General features: G+C 43.4%; 1 protein-coding gene across 2 annotated transcripts in view; it reads right to left on the reverse strand.

The window, feature by feature from the left end:
* The window catches only part of LOC124794769 (paramyosin, long form), a 193,952-nt gene that overhangs the window by 158,931 nt on the left and 13,729 nt on the right, over nt 1-21,292 (reverse strand). Inside the window, exon 1 of one of the 2 annotated variants that reach the window (XM_047258393.1) lies at nt 9,972-10,174. The exons of the other annotated variant lie outside the window; for it this stretch is intronic. Within the exon in view, the coding sequence (XP_047114349.1) occupies nt 9,972-10,143 (172 nt within the window). The 5' untranslated portion in view covers nt 10,144-10,174. Of the gene's footprint in view, nt 1-9,971; nt 10,175-21,292 lie in introns of those variants that run through there. 2 annotated transcript variants of the gene reach the window in all.

The raw sequence follows: 21,292 nt of genomic DNA on the forward strand, positions 1-21,292 counted from the left end.
GCTATTCATCACAGTGTGATCTCTCCCAAAGCGACGCGTTACATTCGCACTCTTTCTTTTACTCCATGCTGCGAGTATTTACCAAGTACACCAGTTGTGCGAAACATATATAATACAGTTGATGCATGCTTTCAGAAAGAAGTTTACAAGTCTATGTTCCCGTCTACGTGTCACCTTCTCTCACCATCAAGACTTTATAATGTGTGCAAGTCAGAACACCTTCCAATGAAGCTTATCATCTCATATACAGGACTGTTGTTTAGCAAAGTCATAAAGGATGCTCCAGAAACATGCAATGAGTTCCACGACATCGTATTTCAGATCGGTATGTGAATGCGGCAAACATTGCTAACAGTCTTGCTACCCATCTGTTATAAAGCATTTTTCAGTGGTGCTCCAATTACCATTGCTACTTCACACCGTCTCTGCTAGTTAGGGAACCACTGCGACACTGAAGAGCGATTTGCGTATGACTGAAAGAAAACGACAACTTCATCACGCACATCAATAAGTAAAAAAGTCACTCTCTTCTCAGCTGCATTATGTAAGGAATTGACCATTATCTTATTAATGTCCACTTCAATTTGTAGGTCATCGCTTGTTCCTATTCCACGAGAAAACGCATTGTCGTTAAGGTCATTCGGTGCCTTTCCTGTCGTTTCATTCATGTTTCCAAACTCTGACTATTATTCTGCTGCTCTTACTGATGTTCTTTCAGTGTAACGGTAAATTTTTAATTTCTGGTTTAATCTTTCTTTATCTTCATCATTAAGTAATACAGCCTTCTGCCAATGTAATTCATGAGCTCTTATTTGTTTTAGCAATGAAAATACTCTTACATTAACGGAAGCTCTGCTTTATTTTATTGAAACATTTGTTTACAAACGAGTTTCTGCAGTCACTAAAGATGTATCTGTATTAATTTAACATCGGTCACGATTTCGAGTTATTTCCAAGATTCCGACTTCCATGAAAATGCAATGCCAGTTTCATCAAGTGTTCATCGTTCATTCTCTTTTATCGAGAAGAAATTTCACGTGTGTGCTTAAGCCGAATGTCGGGCTGCACCTCCGAATTCGTGATTCTCATTGACCCGTAGTGGCACTACCCAGCCCCTATACGTGCGACCGACCTCTGTTGTGTGTGTGTGTGTGTGTGTGTGTGTGTGTGTGTGTGTGTGCGTGCGTGCGTGCGGGGGCTGGTCGTCATTAAGTTCCGCGTTCGCATCTGGAACGTTTCCACGGCAATCTGCACGGCACTTCACATTTCAATTTGCGGAGTAACCAGTAGTTTTCCTCATTTAAAATAAACGCGCACGGACGAACAGTTATTGGTGAACGTTATCAGCAGGTCCTGAATGGCAATACAACAGTAATTGTAATCACTCTTCAATTTTCTTCAGGGATTACTGTTGTGACATTTCACTTAACGCCAAATATTATGTTTCTGTGCTCAGCTGGCCGTTAAAAATACTTACTCACTTAACGGTTCTTGGTTCCCAACAGTGTGGAGAGGAAAATTCGGCCAGTGCCAGTAGAGTGGAAATTTAACTGCAAGAAAATGAGGATCTGCTGATGAACATAATCCTAAACGTACACTAACACTTTACAACGTGCAATATCTTGGGCGAATAGCTGATTACTTTGGAAACTGTTTACTGTGTTACAATTACAGGGAAATTTCCTCCTTTAGAATTCTTGGCTATGAGTCCTCGTTTCTCCTATCTCGAAACAAAGAAAAATGAGAAACGAAGAACGGAAATTGTGGTAAAAGGTAGGCTGCTTGGGATACTCACAACATGTATGTGCCTTGCTTATTGATATAGAGTCCTTCAGGCAAGATTATTAAATTGTCCTAGAACACATTCGACACTACAATTAAAACTCTGCACTTGACATGCCCGTTGAACAATGATATGTGCTTTCCCATTGTTAACAGATATAATTAACATCTCACGTGAATATCAATGAAAACCTTTACCCACAGAGAAAAATATCAATCATTTGCTTTTATTCATTTTGAGATCGCGTCCTCGTAGTTTCGGATCAGATAAAATGCTTTAATTCCCACAGAAGAGGACTTTTGGCGTCCTTATCACTTGTTTTAGTTTTGCCTTGAGGCAAAGCAGTAATAACGAAATTAGGTTGACAACGGGCGTTCCTTGTACGTGATACCAAAAGACAACTGTAGTCTCACTGCCTATTGACCAACGATTGTTTCTCTTTTAAATCAGCCAATCTTGAATGTTGTGCAACGAAAGGTTTCTTTTTAAAAAATGTAGGCGTCTTATTGGTCATTCACCTGTTCCACGAGCGTCATCCAGTTCTGTCTAACACACTGGCTGCCCATTCGGGGTTGGATTTCCCCTTAGCCACTCATCCCACGTGTTGTTCTGCCATCCACTACCGAGTATTCCTCTTTATGACGTTTCATCCATTCTTATAGAGAACGCTGTTTTAGGTAGCCAGTCTTTCCACTGTTTTAAGACACGACTGGGCCAGCGCAACCTTACCTCCTTTAGCATTGTACCGTCATTGTAGTAGACTGATGTAAGCGATGTTTGAACCTGGTGCCGAGGCTGTGAGACTTCTTCTGAGATTTTTGGCAGAACTGCAAAGTGTTCTATTAGCAGCTGCTAGACGTGCAGCTATTTCTATGTCTTGTCCCATTGCTCCTACTGAAGAGACTCCCTAAGTACTTGAAGTCGTGACCCCTATGTAAGGTTAAAGCGTCTGCGGCCAAGGGTGTGTCAAGGTTTTCTTGCTTGGAAATAGGTATTGTGTCTTCTCCTCATTAATACGCAATCCTGTTTTGTCAAAAATGTTATAATTGTTTAGCATTATCGTGATTACCCTCGTCTTGCTATGGCTTGCTAATGCAACTTCATAGGCCTAGGCGACTCTACTTATGTTTGTCACTGTAGTTGTTGATGATGTTGTGATCTGCAGGCCGAAGACCAGTTTGATGCAGCTCCCACGCTAGTCTATCCTGTGCAAGCCTCTTCGTCTCTACGGAACTACTGCACATGACAACCATTTCAACTCTTTACTGTGCTTCAGCCTTCAGTACTCTGCATAGTTTTTACTCTCGACGCTTTCCTCTAAGAACTAATTATTATTTCATGTCTCATGGCGTGTCCTACCAAGTCATCCCTTCTTTTGGTCAAGTTGCACCACAACGCTCTTTTATCCTCGTTTAGATTATTCAGAACTTCTTCATTAGATATTTGATTACATGATCTACCCATGTAAACTTCAGCATTCCTTTTTAGAAACCCTTTTCAGTGTTATATTCTCTTCTGTGCTGTACTGTACTACTGGCGATTACTTTCAGAAAATACTTCGTACCACATAAATTTATATTCGAAGTTAAAGAAATTCTGTTTTTCAAAAATTCTTATCTTGCTATTTCCAGTCTATATTTCACAGCCTCTCTTTCCTTTTGTAGTCGTCAGTTGATTTGCAGCTCAAATAGCAGAGCCCTTATTTAGACCCTTAACGTTCTTAGTAACGGAGTGTGAGAGCCTGCTGAAAAATTTCTGCGTAATATAAATATCCTGACAGTGATTTCCAAACTGTCCTTCATTAGAGGTTTGATATCTGACTTGGGTATGTCTGCGTCTGTATCAATCGGAAGACAGTGTTATGCCACTGTGCCGTCTCCGGCAGGTCCCATGGGCGATCTCCGCTGTTTCCCAAATGAAACGAAACGTTGCTTCACTTTTCTTAGTACAACGGTTGTGGACAGTGTAGTCGTAACTGTATGTGTGAACTTCATCTGCAAGGACATATATACTCCGTAGCACCCGCAAAATGCGTTGCACAGCGAACGATACTTACCGCCAGTATTAAAGATTTCCTATCTAGTCCCATTCACGAGATGAGAGACGCGAGATTACTTTCCATATACCTCTGTGCGCGTCCTAACCTGTCTTGTTATCATGGTGCATGCGCGACATATGCAGAATTGTCACCAAAACTTCCTCAATTACAGATTTTCTAATTTACCTATCACGGTTTCGCGAGAAAACGTCGCGTTTCTTCCAAAGATACCCATCTATGTCCCCTGAGTATTTGTACTTTCGTGTGGGCTACAGCGACTTATTACAGTCTTAATAGCGCATCTCTGAATTCTTTCCATGTGAATTACCATGCCTTGATGAATCCAAACGCTCAAAAAACACTATAGAATTCTTCAAAGGATTTAATGACATTAGCTGCATTTGGGCACTGAAATGATAAAAGGTGAAAATTTATGCCGCACCCAGACTGAAACCCGGGTTTCCCGCTTAACGCGAGCGTAAGCCTTAGGCGCCTCGACCTTCCAAGCACGCTTCTGATCTGACCTAAATTTCCAGCCTTTTCACACTACTGGCGTAACGTCACCTACGCATGAACCCTTACCCGCAGTTCCTGGTTCCTGTAATAGATCGAGCATATACATGGTCGCAATAGTGCCTTGGCCGGATTTAAAGAGAGTTGCCCTTCATTATGTCGATTGGAAATTTGGTCCAAGTTTGTCTGCATTTTCTTGTGACTGTCCAACGACGGTACCTTCCCGTAGATAGCAGCAATGTAGACGAATAGTGTTACAGTGCTGCTAATCTTACATGACAAATCCTTAATGTATACTGAGAACGTTAGACATCCTATTACTCTTCCTTGTGGCACTTCCATTGTTGCTTTCCTTTGTGTTGAATATTGTCAACCCAGAATTAAATACTGGATTCTGTCAGTCTAACATTCATAGAACCAATCACGTATTTGTGAAAACGCTCCCCATGACCGTATTTTGCTTAGTAATCGACACTTTGGCACAAGTCCCCTTCGGAAATGTAGGGAAGTTTTTAGTTGTTCACTGGTCTTCTCTCTGTACACAAGATTCCAGCAGCAAAAGGAATAACGCGTCTGAACGAAACCCAGCCGCTCCTTCAAGCAGGCTAGATAAATGTGAGGAGCGGCGAGAGGGGGGGGGGCGAGGGAGGGGAGGGGGGGAGGTGTGGCTGTCCGGTTCAAAGATAGCGACGCCTAGGAGCAGCCGCGGCTGCGGTCGCGAGTCGTTTGCCAACTCAGGTATCACGAGAGGCTTACTGGGTTCCACAGAGTAGCTCCTGCGGAACCAGGAGGAAGCGTACTGATGAACTCAGATGTTAAGTCCCATAGTGCTTAGAGCCATTTGAACCAAGACGAACACCGATACGCAAAGCACAGCAGAGGTCACGTGTTTCAGTATTAAGGTTTCACCTAGGTGGGCCTGCCTAGGATCTGAAATATGGACAGTACAACAACTATTACGAGTATTGACTGGTACACCGTCGTCAGAACTCGTAAATGTATCTATCTAGAGGTCTACCCTGCTTTCAGAGTTCAGATAAAAGTCACTGGAATGGCTTGATAACTTTTAAATGATAATGGTGACTGAGTTATTTTTGCATTACAGATCGACGGTATATTTTCACGCAAGGTATGTGCATCCTGTGTTTGAATACACTAGGGCCGAAATGTACGAGCAGAACAGTTACAGAAAATTCGAACAGCAAATTAGAAATGAAGTCATCTTCATGATGTTTTTACACACATGTGTATTATGGTCGCATGCGGTTCACCATATGGACGTTAAAATTTCATTGGGGTGCTACGCAAAGCTACGCACATCATAACTGGAGTAAGAGAGGAACATTCGAATACGTAGTATGACGATAATGAGAGTAGCACAAGCTAAGGCGCCTTTCGTCAGCAGTTTCACTGGTATGAGACGTTGGTATGGAGATGAAGACGAAGTACGTCAACGTGGACATCTGAAGCACAGCATTGTGTGGGAGTGAAGAGTGGTCTTTTATAAATCCGATGACGAAGAAACTGTGAATACTTTAAATATGTTATGGTAAAATGTCTAGGGATGACCTTTACCAAAAAAAGGGATAGGTTAGTCGAATATCTTCACAACACTCAGGAATACAGCAGTTAAGTTGGTGCTGGAAAGAAGAGTGGAAGGGTAAGGAGCAGGGGCAGGCAAATACTGGAATATGCAAAACGGGGTGTAGAGGATGCTGTGTATGTTAGCGTGGTAGGAATGAAAAGATTAGTTAAAGATATGAAAAGATGGAAGTCACGGTAAAACATTCTAAAGGCTGATGACAAACTGACCGAGATGTTCCTCACATACATCAGAGCTAGAGTAACGCTTTACTTTAAAAAACCGGGTTAATGGGAAAGGAAAGTGATCTAATTGTTCGAGAAGTAGTGTTACACGATCCCGAAAATTAAGTGGACTGAAAAGAAATAAAGAGGTTTTCCGGAGGATCAGCAACGAACAGTGGAAAACACCAACCAGTAGAGGGGGCGGGAGGTTACGACATGTGTTAAGGCCTTTGAGGAATATTTCCATGGCATTTGAGGAAACCATAAAGAGGAAAAATTATAGCAGAGGACAGAGTTTGGAATATACACTACAATTAATTGAGGACATTCGATGAGGATATTGGTACAAGATATCTTGGCATGCCGCATCACACCGGAAGGTGACTGATAACACCCCCCCCCCCCCTCCCAAACAAAAAATGCCTCAAACAAACAAAACAATTATGGGAATTTTTTCAGTTCACTTTAGGATATTCAAATGTAAGTGAATTGTGAACGAACTACGTGTGATTATCTTCTATTGAAAAGTTTAATTTCGTCATCTACTATCATTGTGAGTTGGAAAATGATATGAAATAAAAGTAGAAAAGCTTGTATCGAAGTATTAAAATTGTCTCTTGTCTCAAATGCGTACAAAAGATGTTACTCAAGTATTCAAGACGAATAAAATTGTCCCTGTATCACTCGTCTAGCAGCTTACTCTAGTGTCAGTGACGTTATGTGCAAATAAGTGTTGTTAGGCAGTGGAGGCAAAAATAGCGCAGATCTGATGTGATACTAATGAGTATCTGCATTCTGTGTTTCAGGTCGGCTGAGATCGAGGAAAGCTCTTCCGACAAATTCACATTTCTGCGGCAGAAGACGTTTAATACGCACGACTCTACACTGTCGTTGTTTCGCTGGCTCTCTCTGCGTCTTTCTCTCAGTCTCCTAACAGACGGGGTTCCTGTCTGTACCTGATCTGGCAGTTTTATTTCATTTCTCCTCTGAAGGCATCCACCCTTGGCGAGAGAGGTGGCTAAGGCACTGAGTAAGAAGCTGGGCTCGCGTTCGAGAGGACGGCCGTTCAGATCCACGTTCGTCCCTCTGCCTTTAAGTTTTCCGTGGTTTCCCAAAATCACTTAAGAAAAAAGCCGGGATTGCTCCTTTGAAAAGGGCACTGCCAATATCCTTACCTTATCCAAGCTTGCGCTGTGGCTCTAATGATTGGGACGTTAAACTCTAATTTTCGCCCTCTTTAACAGCTGTAGTATTAACTGTAGTTATAACAGCAACAATATCAGTGTAAGCGGTAACTTGCTGTAAGAAACGAGATGTTGGGTTAAACAATCTCGTTAAGAAAAGAAACAAGAAACTCACGAAGAAACAGTAACTTTAGGCGAAACTGATCTCGAAAGATGATTTAGCCACATATTTTTCCTGAAACAGTGTAAGTATTGCCAACGATTAATGAGGTTAGAAACAAATTTCCGTTTAACTGGGCAATTACATCATAACCGAACGCCTTTACAGTTTCCCAAAGGCACGTGCGCACAAGTGTGTATGGTGGCGAATAGTGTCACGGTTGTTACTCGTGGGGTATGTCTGGGAAGCCACCGAGAGAATAAAACGACATACATATTATGCTATTAACGTTTATAGCTTTATTAATACCGATAACGTAAAAAGGTACTGATACTTTCTGTTAATTTTGATTCTAAGTCACAAAATAAACCACTTTCCAAATTTTCTTGCCCCACTGGCACAAAGAAAACGCAGGACGTCTCGTATTGTCAACCCCACTTTTTCAACTTCGATAGGGACAGTTAAGTTATCCTGCCGAAGTATTAATAAAGAAAATAAATAACCTAAACTAGTCTGTGATCCTACCAAACAACACAGATAAAACGTTTTCCTGACTGAAAATCCATCCTAAACTTCCTCCTTCAATCGTTACATGTTTCTGAGCTGCCTGTATGTAGATTAGATTTACTTGACGTCTACTGTTAGAGGCGGTATGCTCTTTCCTTTATTCGCACATGTGACCAAAGCATCAAATCAATTATGAGTGGGACCTACAGTTTAACGCCGCATCCAAGTCTCTGTATGACTCTTTCTCTTCTAGAATATTTGTTCTTGTTGCATTGGCTTGTAATTGCAGACCGGTACTCTGAAACTTTGGGCTGTTACAGTATATCTGGAAACACGGTTAGCATAGGATGTGGTGACGACGAGGAAGCATACTGCGGTGACACCAAGCATTTGTTCTTGGTAGTATTTGCTTCAGGTGAGTTCTGATAGATGTGCGTTCTGCACGTAGAGGCACTTGAGTGCTTTACACGTCGGAATAGTTCTGCAAATAAATCTTGAAGAAGTCGTTCTTCTCCAACGATACCCATAAGAATTTCTTCAGGTTTCGTCCACGGGAATCTTTGAAGGTGAATAGTTACAATAGCAAGGTAATATTATACCCTCCTTATACTGTGGCTGATTTGCAATGTCGGTGGTCAACTCTGAGTTGTCAGAGAGTTGAATGTTAATCTTTTGCATATTACTAAATGTAATATAACTCTAGTTGCTCAGTCCGGTCACTATCAAGACTATTACTTTTTTATTCTAATCCTAGTTTTCTTTACAGTGCCTTACCGTGGTACTGATACAGAAGACGCTAATACTCATTTTTTATATGTTCTGCGCAGAAGTCGTAGTGAGATGAAGACTGAAAACATATATGTTACTTTCCGTGCTGTGCTTTCCGTTATTTTAACTTTGCTTACTAATTAAAATTTTATGCCTATCCATATTCAAAAATGATTATTTCGTCACACACACACCACACACCACACACACAGTCATTTTACAATGCATACGCATTCCGCTAACGATAACCGACGTGTTGTGCCGTACGTTAGCCTGACAAGTATGCAACCCGCGATACAATTATCTTTCCGGAGCCAGTTACACGATTCCGAGGGGCCAAGTATCCAGCGAGGTGGCGCAATGTTTAGCACACTGGACTCGCATTGGTGAGAACAAGGGATCAAACCTGCATCCAGCCACCCAGATTTAGGTTTTCCGTGATTTTCCTAAATCGCTCCGGCAAATTCCGGGTAGGATCCTTTGACATGGCACGGGCAGTTTCCTTTCCCATCGTTGATACAATCCGAGCTTGCGCTCTGTCTCTAATGTTATCCGTGTCGACGGGACGTTAAACCCAATCTTACTTCTTAGATGGGGCAGGCAACCAACAAACAGCCCATCTCGCAACGAGCAATAAGTGTAGATTGACAGCACATCACAACTTCTTGCCTGAAAGCGCGTATTGACAGACCAGGCAACCTAACAGCTGACAGTTCTTGTGAAGAAACTACTTACAGTGCCATTGGGACACAACATTCACAAAATATATCGTCGGGAAAGGAGGGGTTGTGGGGGACAAAGAGGGAGACATTGCGGCATGGCAACATCAGTTGCGGAAGAAATCTCTCAGTCGCTATGCTTTCCATCATGGCAAATCACAATCGACTAAAAAAGCACCTCCATCACATCAACATCGAACCATTCCGTCTGTGCACATTCTGTTTGGCTGCGTATACAAGTAGGAGACATTAACGTCGTTAGTGAGGAACACCATCCGTCCAAACCATCCGTCTAAAGCATCAGATACCAACTTCAGTTGCTGCACTGTAAGCATCAGGAACTTACATCCCCCGGTAATAACCTACATCAGTTATGTTTTAGATTCGCTTTATGTGCCACGTCTTGCGAACCCCCTACGTTGTTTTTCTATCATTATGTGATCGCACGCTGAGCGAGGGTGGCCTGGACTGGAGTAGAGTAGAGTAGACTTACGGAGCGTGGTCTCGGTGTTGTTGGGCGCCATGGCAGCTCTCAGAGTCGGTGGTCGGGGTCCAGTGGTGTGTCGGCGGGCTCTGCCAGCAGACTGTGCGCCCCGGCAGTGTTCGCAGTCGAAGTGTGGCCGGCTTGCCCGACAGCCCCTGACATATGGGTCTGGGCGGCGCATTCCGATCGAGCGATCCGGGCCACAGGTTCACGGCTCGCGGCTCACAGTGCCAAGAGCGCTACCTGCCAACTGACCTCTCGGCTGCTCTGTTGCTGCTGTCGTGCTCTCAGAGGCTAGCATCTTGCAGACACTTCCTGAACAAATTTTCGCCAAGTCCAGCACTTCATAGCTTCCGACAGTAGCTTAAAGAGTTGTGCTTAATTTTCTGCCATAGAAAAAAGTGCGCTGTAATGGTTGGACGGTAGGTAAGTGAGCACCTCTTTCTGTTTCGTGGAATGCATAGACGTCAGACTCATTCACAGTGAAATACGTTTATCCTGTGATTCCGTTATAAAAGATGGAAATGGAATTGAGCGTTTGGTGTCATTGGCCGGGAGACCCCTTGCCGGGTAGGGCCGACCGCCTTGCTGCAGTTCTTATTACATTCGACGCCATATTGGGCGACCTGCGCGCCGGATGGGGATAAAATGATGCTGAAGACAGCACAACACCCAGTCCCTGAGCGGAGAAAATCCCCGACCGGGCCGGGAATCTAACCCGGGCCCATAGGACGGAAATCCGTCACGCTGACCACTTTTTTGTCTTTTTTTGTAATCTCATTTTGTTAGTTTTCGTTCGATGTATCTGCTCGGGGCGGACGTCGCAAGGCACCCGTTTCAGTTCGTCATTGATCCATTAACTCAGTTTTTTTTATTACGGGGGGCAGCTAACCCTCTGACCGAACACGCTGAGTTACCGTGCCGGCAGACCACTCAGCTACCGGGCCGGACGTTACAAAAGATGAGAAGATACGATGTCCATGGTGAAATTACAACGTTTAGGCAAAATTGCAAATGAAATCTCATTTTGCAGCCGACGATAAAATAGTGGCAACACTGTACGAGAAATAGTATTTATGCTCTCTCTTTGTTAGTCTCGCCCTATTTGGCCAGCTACTACTGCTGCACGTAGTGAGTATACAAACAGGTTGTAGTATCTCCTAATTCAACCCAGAGCAAGCATAATGCCAAACAGAGGCGATGTTAAAGAAACAAAAAGAGTTTCGCTCTAAAAACGGTAACTGGATATCGATACGATTGAGAATACGGAAGTGGATTAAGTAAGACATCGATGTTTCGAGTAAACTTCAACTGCTTAACATCAGCTACAGGTATTGTGAGATCTAGTAGTGAAAATATAAGACAAAAACACTGCTTAGATATTACAATTATTCCTGTTCAAAATATCCCAGCAGTGGAACATAAAGAAATGCGGTGATCTGGATTCCACCTTAAATTGTACGCACCACTCATAATTGGCTAAATGCGCCGGTTATACCTTGAAGAGCATGCCAGAGCCGAACAATGATACCAATGACTGTTTCTGAGAATTAAACTGTGAGATAAGGCAAAAGTTCTCTGAAGAGATATCCGACAATGTTTTTCTTAACTATTCACTGATACTCAGGAAGGAATTGATCATAACTACTTTTTTTTATTCCTTAGACACGAAAAAATAGTCGCCAGCTTCAGAATCTGTGTTATAATAAAGAAAATAGATTAGTCATGTATTTAAGGATAACGTGAATCCAAGGCATAAAGCCCTAAAGTTCAACAATTACAGGAAGTTCGTAAGTTCATTTGCGTACGTGGGCTGAATTATCGGCTGCCAAGTAAATCCAATATCTTGGGAAGCATAAGAGAAACTTACCTTGTCGCTAGAAGACGGAAACATATAACCAAAGATACTGTCACGATGATAAAATAAAGTACAATGTATGAAAATTATATTCGCAAAAAGAACAGACGAAAATTATCGTTACTGAGTTGATCTTAAGAATATTTTAGCTAAAGTTAATACTTGGGATGTAGGAGAACCTCAGTTTCGGATATTGAAGGATTCGTAGACTTCAGAGAAGAGATCTCAATACAAATGACTAACCAAGAGCCGGTGGACCTTCAGTCGTGATAACCAGTCGTAAGTCAGTTGTGATGCTGTAAACGCATAAGCATCATTGACAGAACTACATATACCTTTGAGAATGAACTACAATAAGAACCAAAGTTGAAGGAATTCGACTGCGTCCTTTTCAAAGGAAACATTCCCGGCATTCTCCTTAATCTATTTAGGTAGATCGCGGGGGATAAATCTAGTGATAGAGTTAGAGAGAGAGAGGGAGAGAAAAAGAGAGAGAGAGAGAACGTGTCGAGCCAGTTGGAAGCTCCCAGCTGCCGAGGGAAACAGGATGTTCACTTCAGAGGGTTTCCTTGACTGTTCGACTATGGTGGACTGTCACAACGAAGGACAAAGTATTGTAGGTCTCTCAAAAATTCATTTTTGGATAATAATAGCCCGTGAGCAGGCATAGCATTCACATGTAAGTAAGGTTTCTCACGGGACATAGAGCCTCGAGATTAGCAACACATCAGGAACAACGCCATGTGGTGCTCTGAAAATAGAAGAGGGTCGTCTAGACTGATGAGTGTCACATATGTTGGTACATGCTGATGGTAGAGGACGAGTACATGGAAACCATATGAGCTGATGCATCTCACCAGCCGACAGGGCGTGGTTTGCACCTACCTTGGAAGTATTGCACATCTGTGAAATCCAAACCTGCTGTTGTGTAACAGTGAATGTCTTTCTCCATTGCACACCATGACAACAGTCACAATGACTAAGATCAGGTGAATAGGGTGGCTGTTTTCATTGGCAGACCTTTTAAGAAGATCAACGCACACGTTTCTTCAATTGTCCTTCTCGGCTTTGAGGTTTTTCGGCACCATTTTTGCACAAATCTTTCGCATGTGTAAATCTTCGGTCAAAATTTGATGTATGGTGAAAACGTGTAAGTATAATGGATTACCCATCATCATTATTGTTAAACGTCGGTCTGATCTCACAAGAGCACGCATACGTCCGACTTTTTTGTCGATTTTTGAAGTTGAAGGTCTCCCCGAGTGAGGTTCAGCTTCAACGTGTTCCCGGACTACCAAAAATGATTCTTGCGATCGAAAAACTCGTGCTCTTGATAAGGAATGTTCCCCATAGTCATGTTTCAACTTTTCAAACGTAATACTTGCGGATTCCCCAAGTTTAACACCAAACTTGATAGCATAACGTTGCTCTAAAATCCGCTATTCCATTTTCATGTCACAACAAAAACACAACTCCGCTGTTGGCGCTCTCAGAAATCACGTGATGGCTGCACAGAGCTGAAGTTCGGATGGAGCATCTGGAGGACATGAACACACCAGCCTATACGAGTAAAACAACACAGCGTTGCCAGACCGCTCGCAGTGTCGTCAGTCTAATTACTTTTCTCACACACCTCATACGACGTGAGTCGCTTGTTTCACTTGCTTATAAAAGCGCAGATACTGATTGATTGCCGCGAGACGATCTAGGCCTCAAAAAAGCACGCGTAAATATGATTCTTTTCGAGAGAAGCTCGCCATCCCAAACCGTTACGTATCGCTGCGGTGAATGTCAAAAGTAGACAAGTGCTCGAAACCAGCTGATCTGCAACAACCGAGGATTACGTTTCTCTGAGCGAACATACGGTATAAATTAAGAGTGAAACAATATTCCAGCCCTGAAGATGTAATGAAGAAGCTATTGAAATTCGGACGCGCAGATATCACTGAGTGTAAGAGCAAGTTCCATTTAGGCAAGGTGGGGAATTCACTCGTGCCAAAGGTTACGGTCTGAATGTAGCATGGCATGGAGTAGGGACCCACCTGCCGAGCCGTTACGACTGCACTGCACTGAAGGGATATCATGAACGTGACGCTGCTGGTGGTTAAGATGTAGCGGTGCGGAACTTTGATCTCTTCTGTCCTCGTCTCGACGGAAGCAAGATCACGGTTATAATTTCACAATTTAAGAGGATCGTTCCACTCAATAGAGTTATTCACATTTTAATTTTTTTAAACAGTTATAATGTTAATCACATTGTAATACGGTGAACATTACAAATGTGGACGAATCCAAAGTATTGTCTTAAACTGATCAGTGAACTTCTCTGGATCTCCAGCAAGGCCAATAAGTGACTTTTTCAAAGACGACACAGCGCACGACGGGCTCCTGCTTACCCCAAATTTCAATATCTATTTTTGCTTTCCCTAATTCACGAGCTCATCTTTGCAATGCTTTGTATATCTGTGCTATGATTAGCTTCGATTACTCGAAAAAAGTTCTTTGGGCGGTATCTGTGTGACTCCACTGATGAACTTCGTACGTTAGGAGACATGCTCGCGCATCAGCCATTGGGAAACGTTTGCGGGTTTGGAGGCGATATAATTTGGCGATTTAATTTCAAGGAAGCGATTCTGGGTCTGGGGTCTGTTTTTGATGTGTGATGTGGAGGAAACATGAGCTATTCTCCTCCTTGGTTTGTCTGGTTTCGATGCGAGCCGGTTGAGTTTCTACAATGAAGATAATGAGTGAGTTCTTTAAAATTACCTGTTTTAATTTCTAACATGCGACGTATAACTTATATCAGTCGTACATTCTAAATACACTCCTGGAAATGGAAAAAAGAACACATTGACACCGGTGTGTCAGACCCACCATACTTGCTCCGGACACTGCGAGAGGGCTGTACAAGCAATGATCACACGCACGGCACAGCGGACACACCAGGAACCGCGGTGTTGGCCGTCGAATGGCGCTAGCCGCGCAGCATTTGTGCACCGCCGCCGTCAGTGTCAGCCAGTTTGCCGTGGCATACGGAGCTCCATCGCAGTCTTTAACACTGGTAGCATGCCGCGACAGCGTGGACGTGAACCGTATGTGCAGTTGACGGACTTTGAGCGAGGGCGTATAGTGGGCATGCGGGAGGCCGGGTGGACGTACCGCCGAATTGCTCAACACGTGCGGCGTGAGGTCTCCACAGTACATCGATGTTGTCGCCAGTGGTCGGCGGAAGGTGCACGTGCCCGTCGACCTGGGACCGGACCGCAGCGACGCACGGATGCACGCCAAGACCGTAGGATCCTACGCAGTGCCGTAGCGGACCGCACCGCCACTTCCCAGCAAATTAGGGACACTGTTGCTCCTGGGGTATCGGCGAGGACCATTCGCAACCGTCTCCATGAAGCTGGGCTACGGTCCCGCACACCGTTAGGCCGTCTTCCGCTCACGCCCCAACATCGTGCAGCCCGTCTCCAGTGGTGTCGCGACAGGCGTGAATGGAGGGACGAATGGAGACGTGTCGTCTTCAGCGATGAGAGTCCCTTCTGCCTTGGTGCCAATGATGGTCGTATGCGTGTTTGGCGCCGTGCAGGTGAGCGCCACAATCAGGACTGCATACGACCGAGGCACACAGGGCCAACACCCGGCATCATGGTGTGGGGAGCGATCTCCTACACTGGCCGTACACCACTGGTGATCGTCGAGGGGACACTGAATAGTGCACGGTACATCCAAACCGTCATCGAACCCATCGTTCTACCATTCCTAGACCGGCAAGGGAACTTGCTGTTCCAACAGGACAATGCACGTCCGCATTTATCCCGCGCCACCCAACGTGCTCTAGAAGGTGTAAGTCAACTACCCTGGCCAGCAAGATCTCCGGATCTGTCCCCCATTGAGCATGTTTGGGACTGGATGAAGCGTCGTCTCACGCGGTCTGCACGTCCAGCACGAACGCTGGTCCAACTGAGGCGCCAGGTGGAAATGGCATGGCAAGCCGTTCCACAGGACTACATCCAGCATCTCTACGATCGTCTCCATGGGAGAATAGCAGCCTGCATTGCTGCGAAAGGTGGATATACACTGTACTAGTGCCGACATTGTGCAAGCTCTGTTGCCTGTGTCTATGTGCCTGTGGTTGTGTCAGTGTGATCATGTGATGTATCTGACCCCAGGAATGTGTCAATAAAGTTTCCCCTTCCTGGAACAATGAATTCACGGTGTTCTTATTTCAATTTCCAGGAGTGTATTTGCACAGTTATCTAGCGATCACTCGACACACAGAACGTCATGGTATCCTTACGCGTGGTGAAATGAAGTTTCATAATCCGCTCACTGTTTGTGAAATGTAAGCTGATTGTAGGGCCGGGTAATATCTTTTAAAACCATCGTGTTATAGATTCATGTTTATCAACATCTCGTGCATGACAAATGATTGTCTTGCTAGAAGTGGCGTATTGAGATCATGTAATATTGTTACTCTGCTCGAGAAACTTGCTTGTGGGCAATGGAATGTCTGTACTGTTTCGAAAACAATAAATAAATAAATGTGGTATGTGTGTATTTGTCCCGAATTTTCTCTGAAGTATTTAGTCCTCTCCGAGTCATTCAGTTTATTATGTTACGTAACATGCTGCTGTGCCGCAATATTGTCCACACTTGTCACTGAAAGATTTGTCATATCTATACTCAGATACGACACGAGCAGTTAACTGCATTAATCATATGTTAACATTACACACAATTAACGAACACTATTGTTCTCTGCGTGAATTAAGGTTACACGTGGTGCAAGGTAAATCATCGGAGCCGTCTTGGAAGAATGACGTTTTCTGAGTACAATACACAGTGTTGTAGTATATTAGTGAGATGTCCTGTGGAACACGTGAGAGCAATGAGGTTTCTATTTGCAACAGAACGTGAGGATATTGTTTTAACCTATATTCTGAACTAGGTAGTTTAATGAAGTGATTCTAATAAAGTGTCGCTTTCAAGTCTAAATTCAGTGACTACAGACACGAGGAATCAACGTTATTGCATGGTTTTCGGCTATGAGCTGAAAACATACACACTATATAATTTTTGCGACAGATCCTTGTTTAATGATTACCTAATATTTAACGTTGCGCCTTTGTTAAGTAAGTGTGTGTGTGTCTGTGACTATTTCGTTATATATTTGTGGTCGGACTTCGTTTATAATTTATTTTTGGAGCTAAATATTCATATATCACAGCATAGCTTAATAGTTTAGGGCTTTACTTAATTGATGATGGTAGTAGTTCATTTTTATTACACAACACGCCACTTACGCCATGAATCGGTACACATAGTTGACTATAAAGCAAGCGTACATAGAGTTTCAAAAGAAGAGTGATGAGAACACGACGGTAGACAAGCCGCTTGTTTACAGTGTACAGTCATCCCCTCTCCGAAGTTCATGCTTTACTGATGGAACATACAGCAGACGATTCCTGGCGTTCATCTTAAGGATGGACTTCCATCACGGAAACTTCCCGTCACCTCAACAGGATAACCATTAAATACTTCGCAACTTATTCACGCGAATCGACATCAGAAGGTGTTTTTGTGTGGGAAGTATCAGGGTTATCAAGTCACTTTGTGCAAGAGACTACGCCCACTGAAAAAAACTGTCAACACTGTCCTCGCATCGAAAGATTTAACGAATTACACGAGATATTCGAGTCTAAATGTGTGACTATTATCAGTTAACTAGTAATATGTACCGTTTCATTAATAATAAATAGAATTATACTAGTTGCTTGTTACCCTGATGTGTTATTGTGAGCCAGTATTTGCGCTGTATGTAGGCTCACAAATACATTTTAATGATCAAATGTAGTACGATGCACGGAATGTACTTCAAATGCCCATAAATAAAAGAGCCGTCGACGGCGAGGGCATTATAGATGTACCAAACGCTCGTAAAAGACAAGTACGGGGAAGGAAATCTGTTGCCTCCATTTAGAGGAACGATTTCGGCATTTGCCGTAAACGATTGAGAGGAAACTACGGAAAATCTAAACGTGGATGGTGGGACGGGGAAGTGAGCCCATATTTTCGCGACGCATGTCATTTCGTTTATTGCAGAGTTCCGGTCTGATAAGAAAACCATGCATAGCATCACTTAAATCTAACTTCAGGCTTCAGTCTCAGGTGTCTTTTTAAATTTTCTATTTAATTTTCATTCTTTTTTTAATTCGTCTCTGCAACATATGATGAAAAATAGTCTGGAATAATGTAATGTAGGCATAACAATATTAGAAACGTACAGTCGTCGATACGCGTGTAAATGAAGTCGAAAGAAGTGTGGTCCCGTCTCTACAGGGTATCTGATAAGTCCTTGTACTCCTCTTGACAATGACACTGCCACTCATTTAAATGATCAGTCTCCGCTGAAATCAGTTCGCGAAATAGCAATTGAACTTCAGCTACCACAGCGAACAACGCATGGCCACACTAAGAAAAAAAAAATCTGGTCTGCGATAGCATCACGATACATGTCCGCGCCACCTTTTTTGAAACGGTACGTGAATGGAAATTCTTAGTTGGACATATTAGAAATGTGGTTAATATGTCAACTGGAAAGGAGTGGAATTATGGATCATGTGTAGTTACTGCAGGACGGAGCTCCAGCAGAATTTGCTGTTAAGTCGCGTAACTCCCTTGATGAGTAATGTCGCTAGATTGAGTGTGGGTCAGCAACGTCTCCAGCCCCGTGAAGCGACCACGCGAAGCCCTGACCTTACCACGCCACACAAATTATGGCGAATAATCAAGTCCCATGTCTCTCAACGGCTATACAGAAGTATTAAAGAATTGTCAAAAACTGTTGAGGAAGCCTGTAGAAGCCTTGTATAAGGTACGATGGTGCACATACAGATCCTCTGTATACATGGCTTTTATATGTAAGGACTCCAATGTATAATATACTATTCGTATTTTTATTTCTTTCTAGCTGGCACTTGCGAATAGCATAATAGGGCGAATCTGAGACCTTTAATAAGTACAGTTAATAACGTCCAGATGCAATACGTTGTCATTTCTAAAATAATGATTGCTTCTGGGGGTGTGGGGCTTCTTGGAACTCGTGGGATGTATCAGAGGAAAAATATCAAAAAGTATTTAACATTAAAGGGAAATGTAAACGATATATTATTCTGGTACGGACATCTCGAAAGGATGAGTGAAGGTAGCTCAGCAAACGTAGTGTAGGATTGTGTTTCCCGGGAATAATGACGCGAAGTTGTAAGCCTCGTAGCATGAAGGTGTTTATGGTGCGAGGACCACAAGAGGAGTAGCAGTATCAATGGGTGACAACGGGGCGGCGACAGTCATCCAACTTTCGCATTATTACACACATGATGATGACTCAAGAGTAACAGGATTGGATTGTTACCCGTTCATCCACAGCTAAGACTTTAACGTGACGACGTCAGTCCTAAAAATAACAGTTTATCGATAGCTAAAAAGACAATCCGTGTTATGTAACAAAACAAACAGACAAAGCAGTTCCGTACAAGAATTTCTAACGTGACAATAAAATCCGTAAACAATGCATGTGAGAAACTTATACACCGCAGTTAATGAAAGACGAATCTTCTTTTGTGCACTTACGAGAGATGTGAGTCTTATTTCGGAGAAAAACTGCAAATGAAGTTAAAATTTAGAAATAAAAAGATAATAAATCCGATAATCACTTTATGCGCCCCGCCTTATCGGTACTAGTCATTGTAAGTGAAGCACGAAATTCTTGGCAACAGTTTGATGTAGAGACATTACATAGTACTAACCAAACAGGAAGATGACTAGTCCGAGAAGCGGACAATGATTCATAGCTGAACGGCCTCTGATCAGTGATACCTGCCAGGGGTCGTAGCCTGCACTCATCTGCCAAGTAGTTGCCTCCCATTGTCATCTTGTGATGTGGTCGCCTTAAACGTCTTCCGTGTCGACAAGAGGTTTGCGAGCGAAAGCTGCTGAGACGCTGACTCTCTTCCCCACAATGGTACTGTCTCGTCACGTCGTATTAGTGGCTTGACCGTGATTACGTCAACCGGAACACCGAAAGAGTAACGGATACCAAATACGCCAGTGGAACTTCGAGCTCTGTCTATCCAATAAGAAGCCTTTACCATTCAGAGGTTCACGAGGAAATCTCACGTGAGCCTTAATTAACACTATAACAACTTAGTCTGTGACCCCTACACTTGTCCCCATTATGTTTTCTTTATTTGTTGCCTCACTATATTCGTCTTTGTAGCTGCCACGGCTAATTTGGATGGCCCAGTGGTTCTCGGCGTGGAGTCACACGGACTGAGCCCGGATGGCGACTGAAACTTTCACCCTGGTATCTGGCCTGCAAGAGGAGGTTTATGATGACCAGAATGGTTCAAAATGGTTCAAATGGCTCTGAGCACTATGGGACTAAACTGCTGAGGTCATAAGTCCCCTAGAACTTAGAACTACTTAAACGTAACTCACCTAAGGACATCACACACATCCATGCCCGAGGCAGGATTCGAACCTGCGACCGTAGCAGTCGCGCGGCTCCGGACTGAGCGCCTAGAACCGCTACACCACCGCGGCCGGCGATGACCAGAATGCTTCAACCTCTCCGCAGTGTCTCGTGGAGCGAGGAAATGGGTCGCTTCTGACGGTGACGACTCAACCAGATGAGGACATCTAACTTGCTTGCTGCTTGGTGCTCTTTGAGGTCTCTACACCTAGTTTCACTCCACAACACTGTACTGTATACGCACATACCACAGTCTTAATCTGGTAGTGGTTAAGTGCAAAATTACGATACTAAGGTCCGGTGTTCGGTCCGCAGTACTACCGAGGATATTTTGTGTCACTTAATGGCTGCTCTGAGCACTGGTAAGATTTGTTATTGTGAAAAATGCCAAACTATATCACGATTCGCGCCCACATTAGACTGTGTATTTCCCAATAACTGGATGTGTAGGTCATTTCAAAGATAAGAGGAAGAGAAAGGCATACCACCTGCTATAGGAACGCCTAACAAAATACTGCAGTGTTAAAACGAACCGTCGGGCTAAGGACAGCTGTACCTTTCCTTCAGTAAAGAAGTTTTCTTACGATACATCAGTACCATGACCCGAAGGAAAAGCGACGACGTGTACGAAGACGAAATCCCTTCCAGTTAAACGCTTGAACTTACCCTTGGTATCTACCAGCCAAAGCGTTACACGATTTTACTTAATTTTATTAAATTCCCGATAATGAATTCGGTGTCTTAGAGTTTGTTTTCGCTTGACCTAAAAGTTTTTTCAAACATATACATTCAACTGGAAGCAACGAAGGATTATTATTTAACAACCCATCGCAAAAGCCATCTTTGAGGGCAGAGCGCGACCTCGAACTAAATACTAATGACTCGGAATGTGGTCTCTGCTTCTTTCAATGAGCCATCCTGATACATACCGAATTTTAC

The sequence above is a fragment of the Schistocerca piceifrons genome, chromosome 4 (assembly GCF_021461385.2).
Source record: "Schistocerca piceifrons isolate TAMUIC-IGC-003096 chromosome 4, iqSchPice1.1, whole genome shotgun sequence".
Taxonomy (NCBI): domain Eukaryota; kingdom Metazoa; phylum Arthropoda; class Insecta; order Orthoptera; family Acrididae; genus Schistocerca; species Schistocerca piceifrons.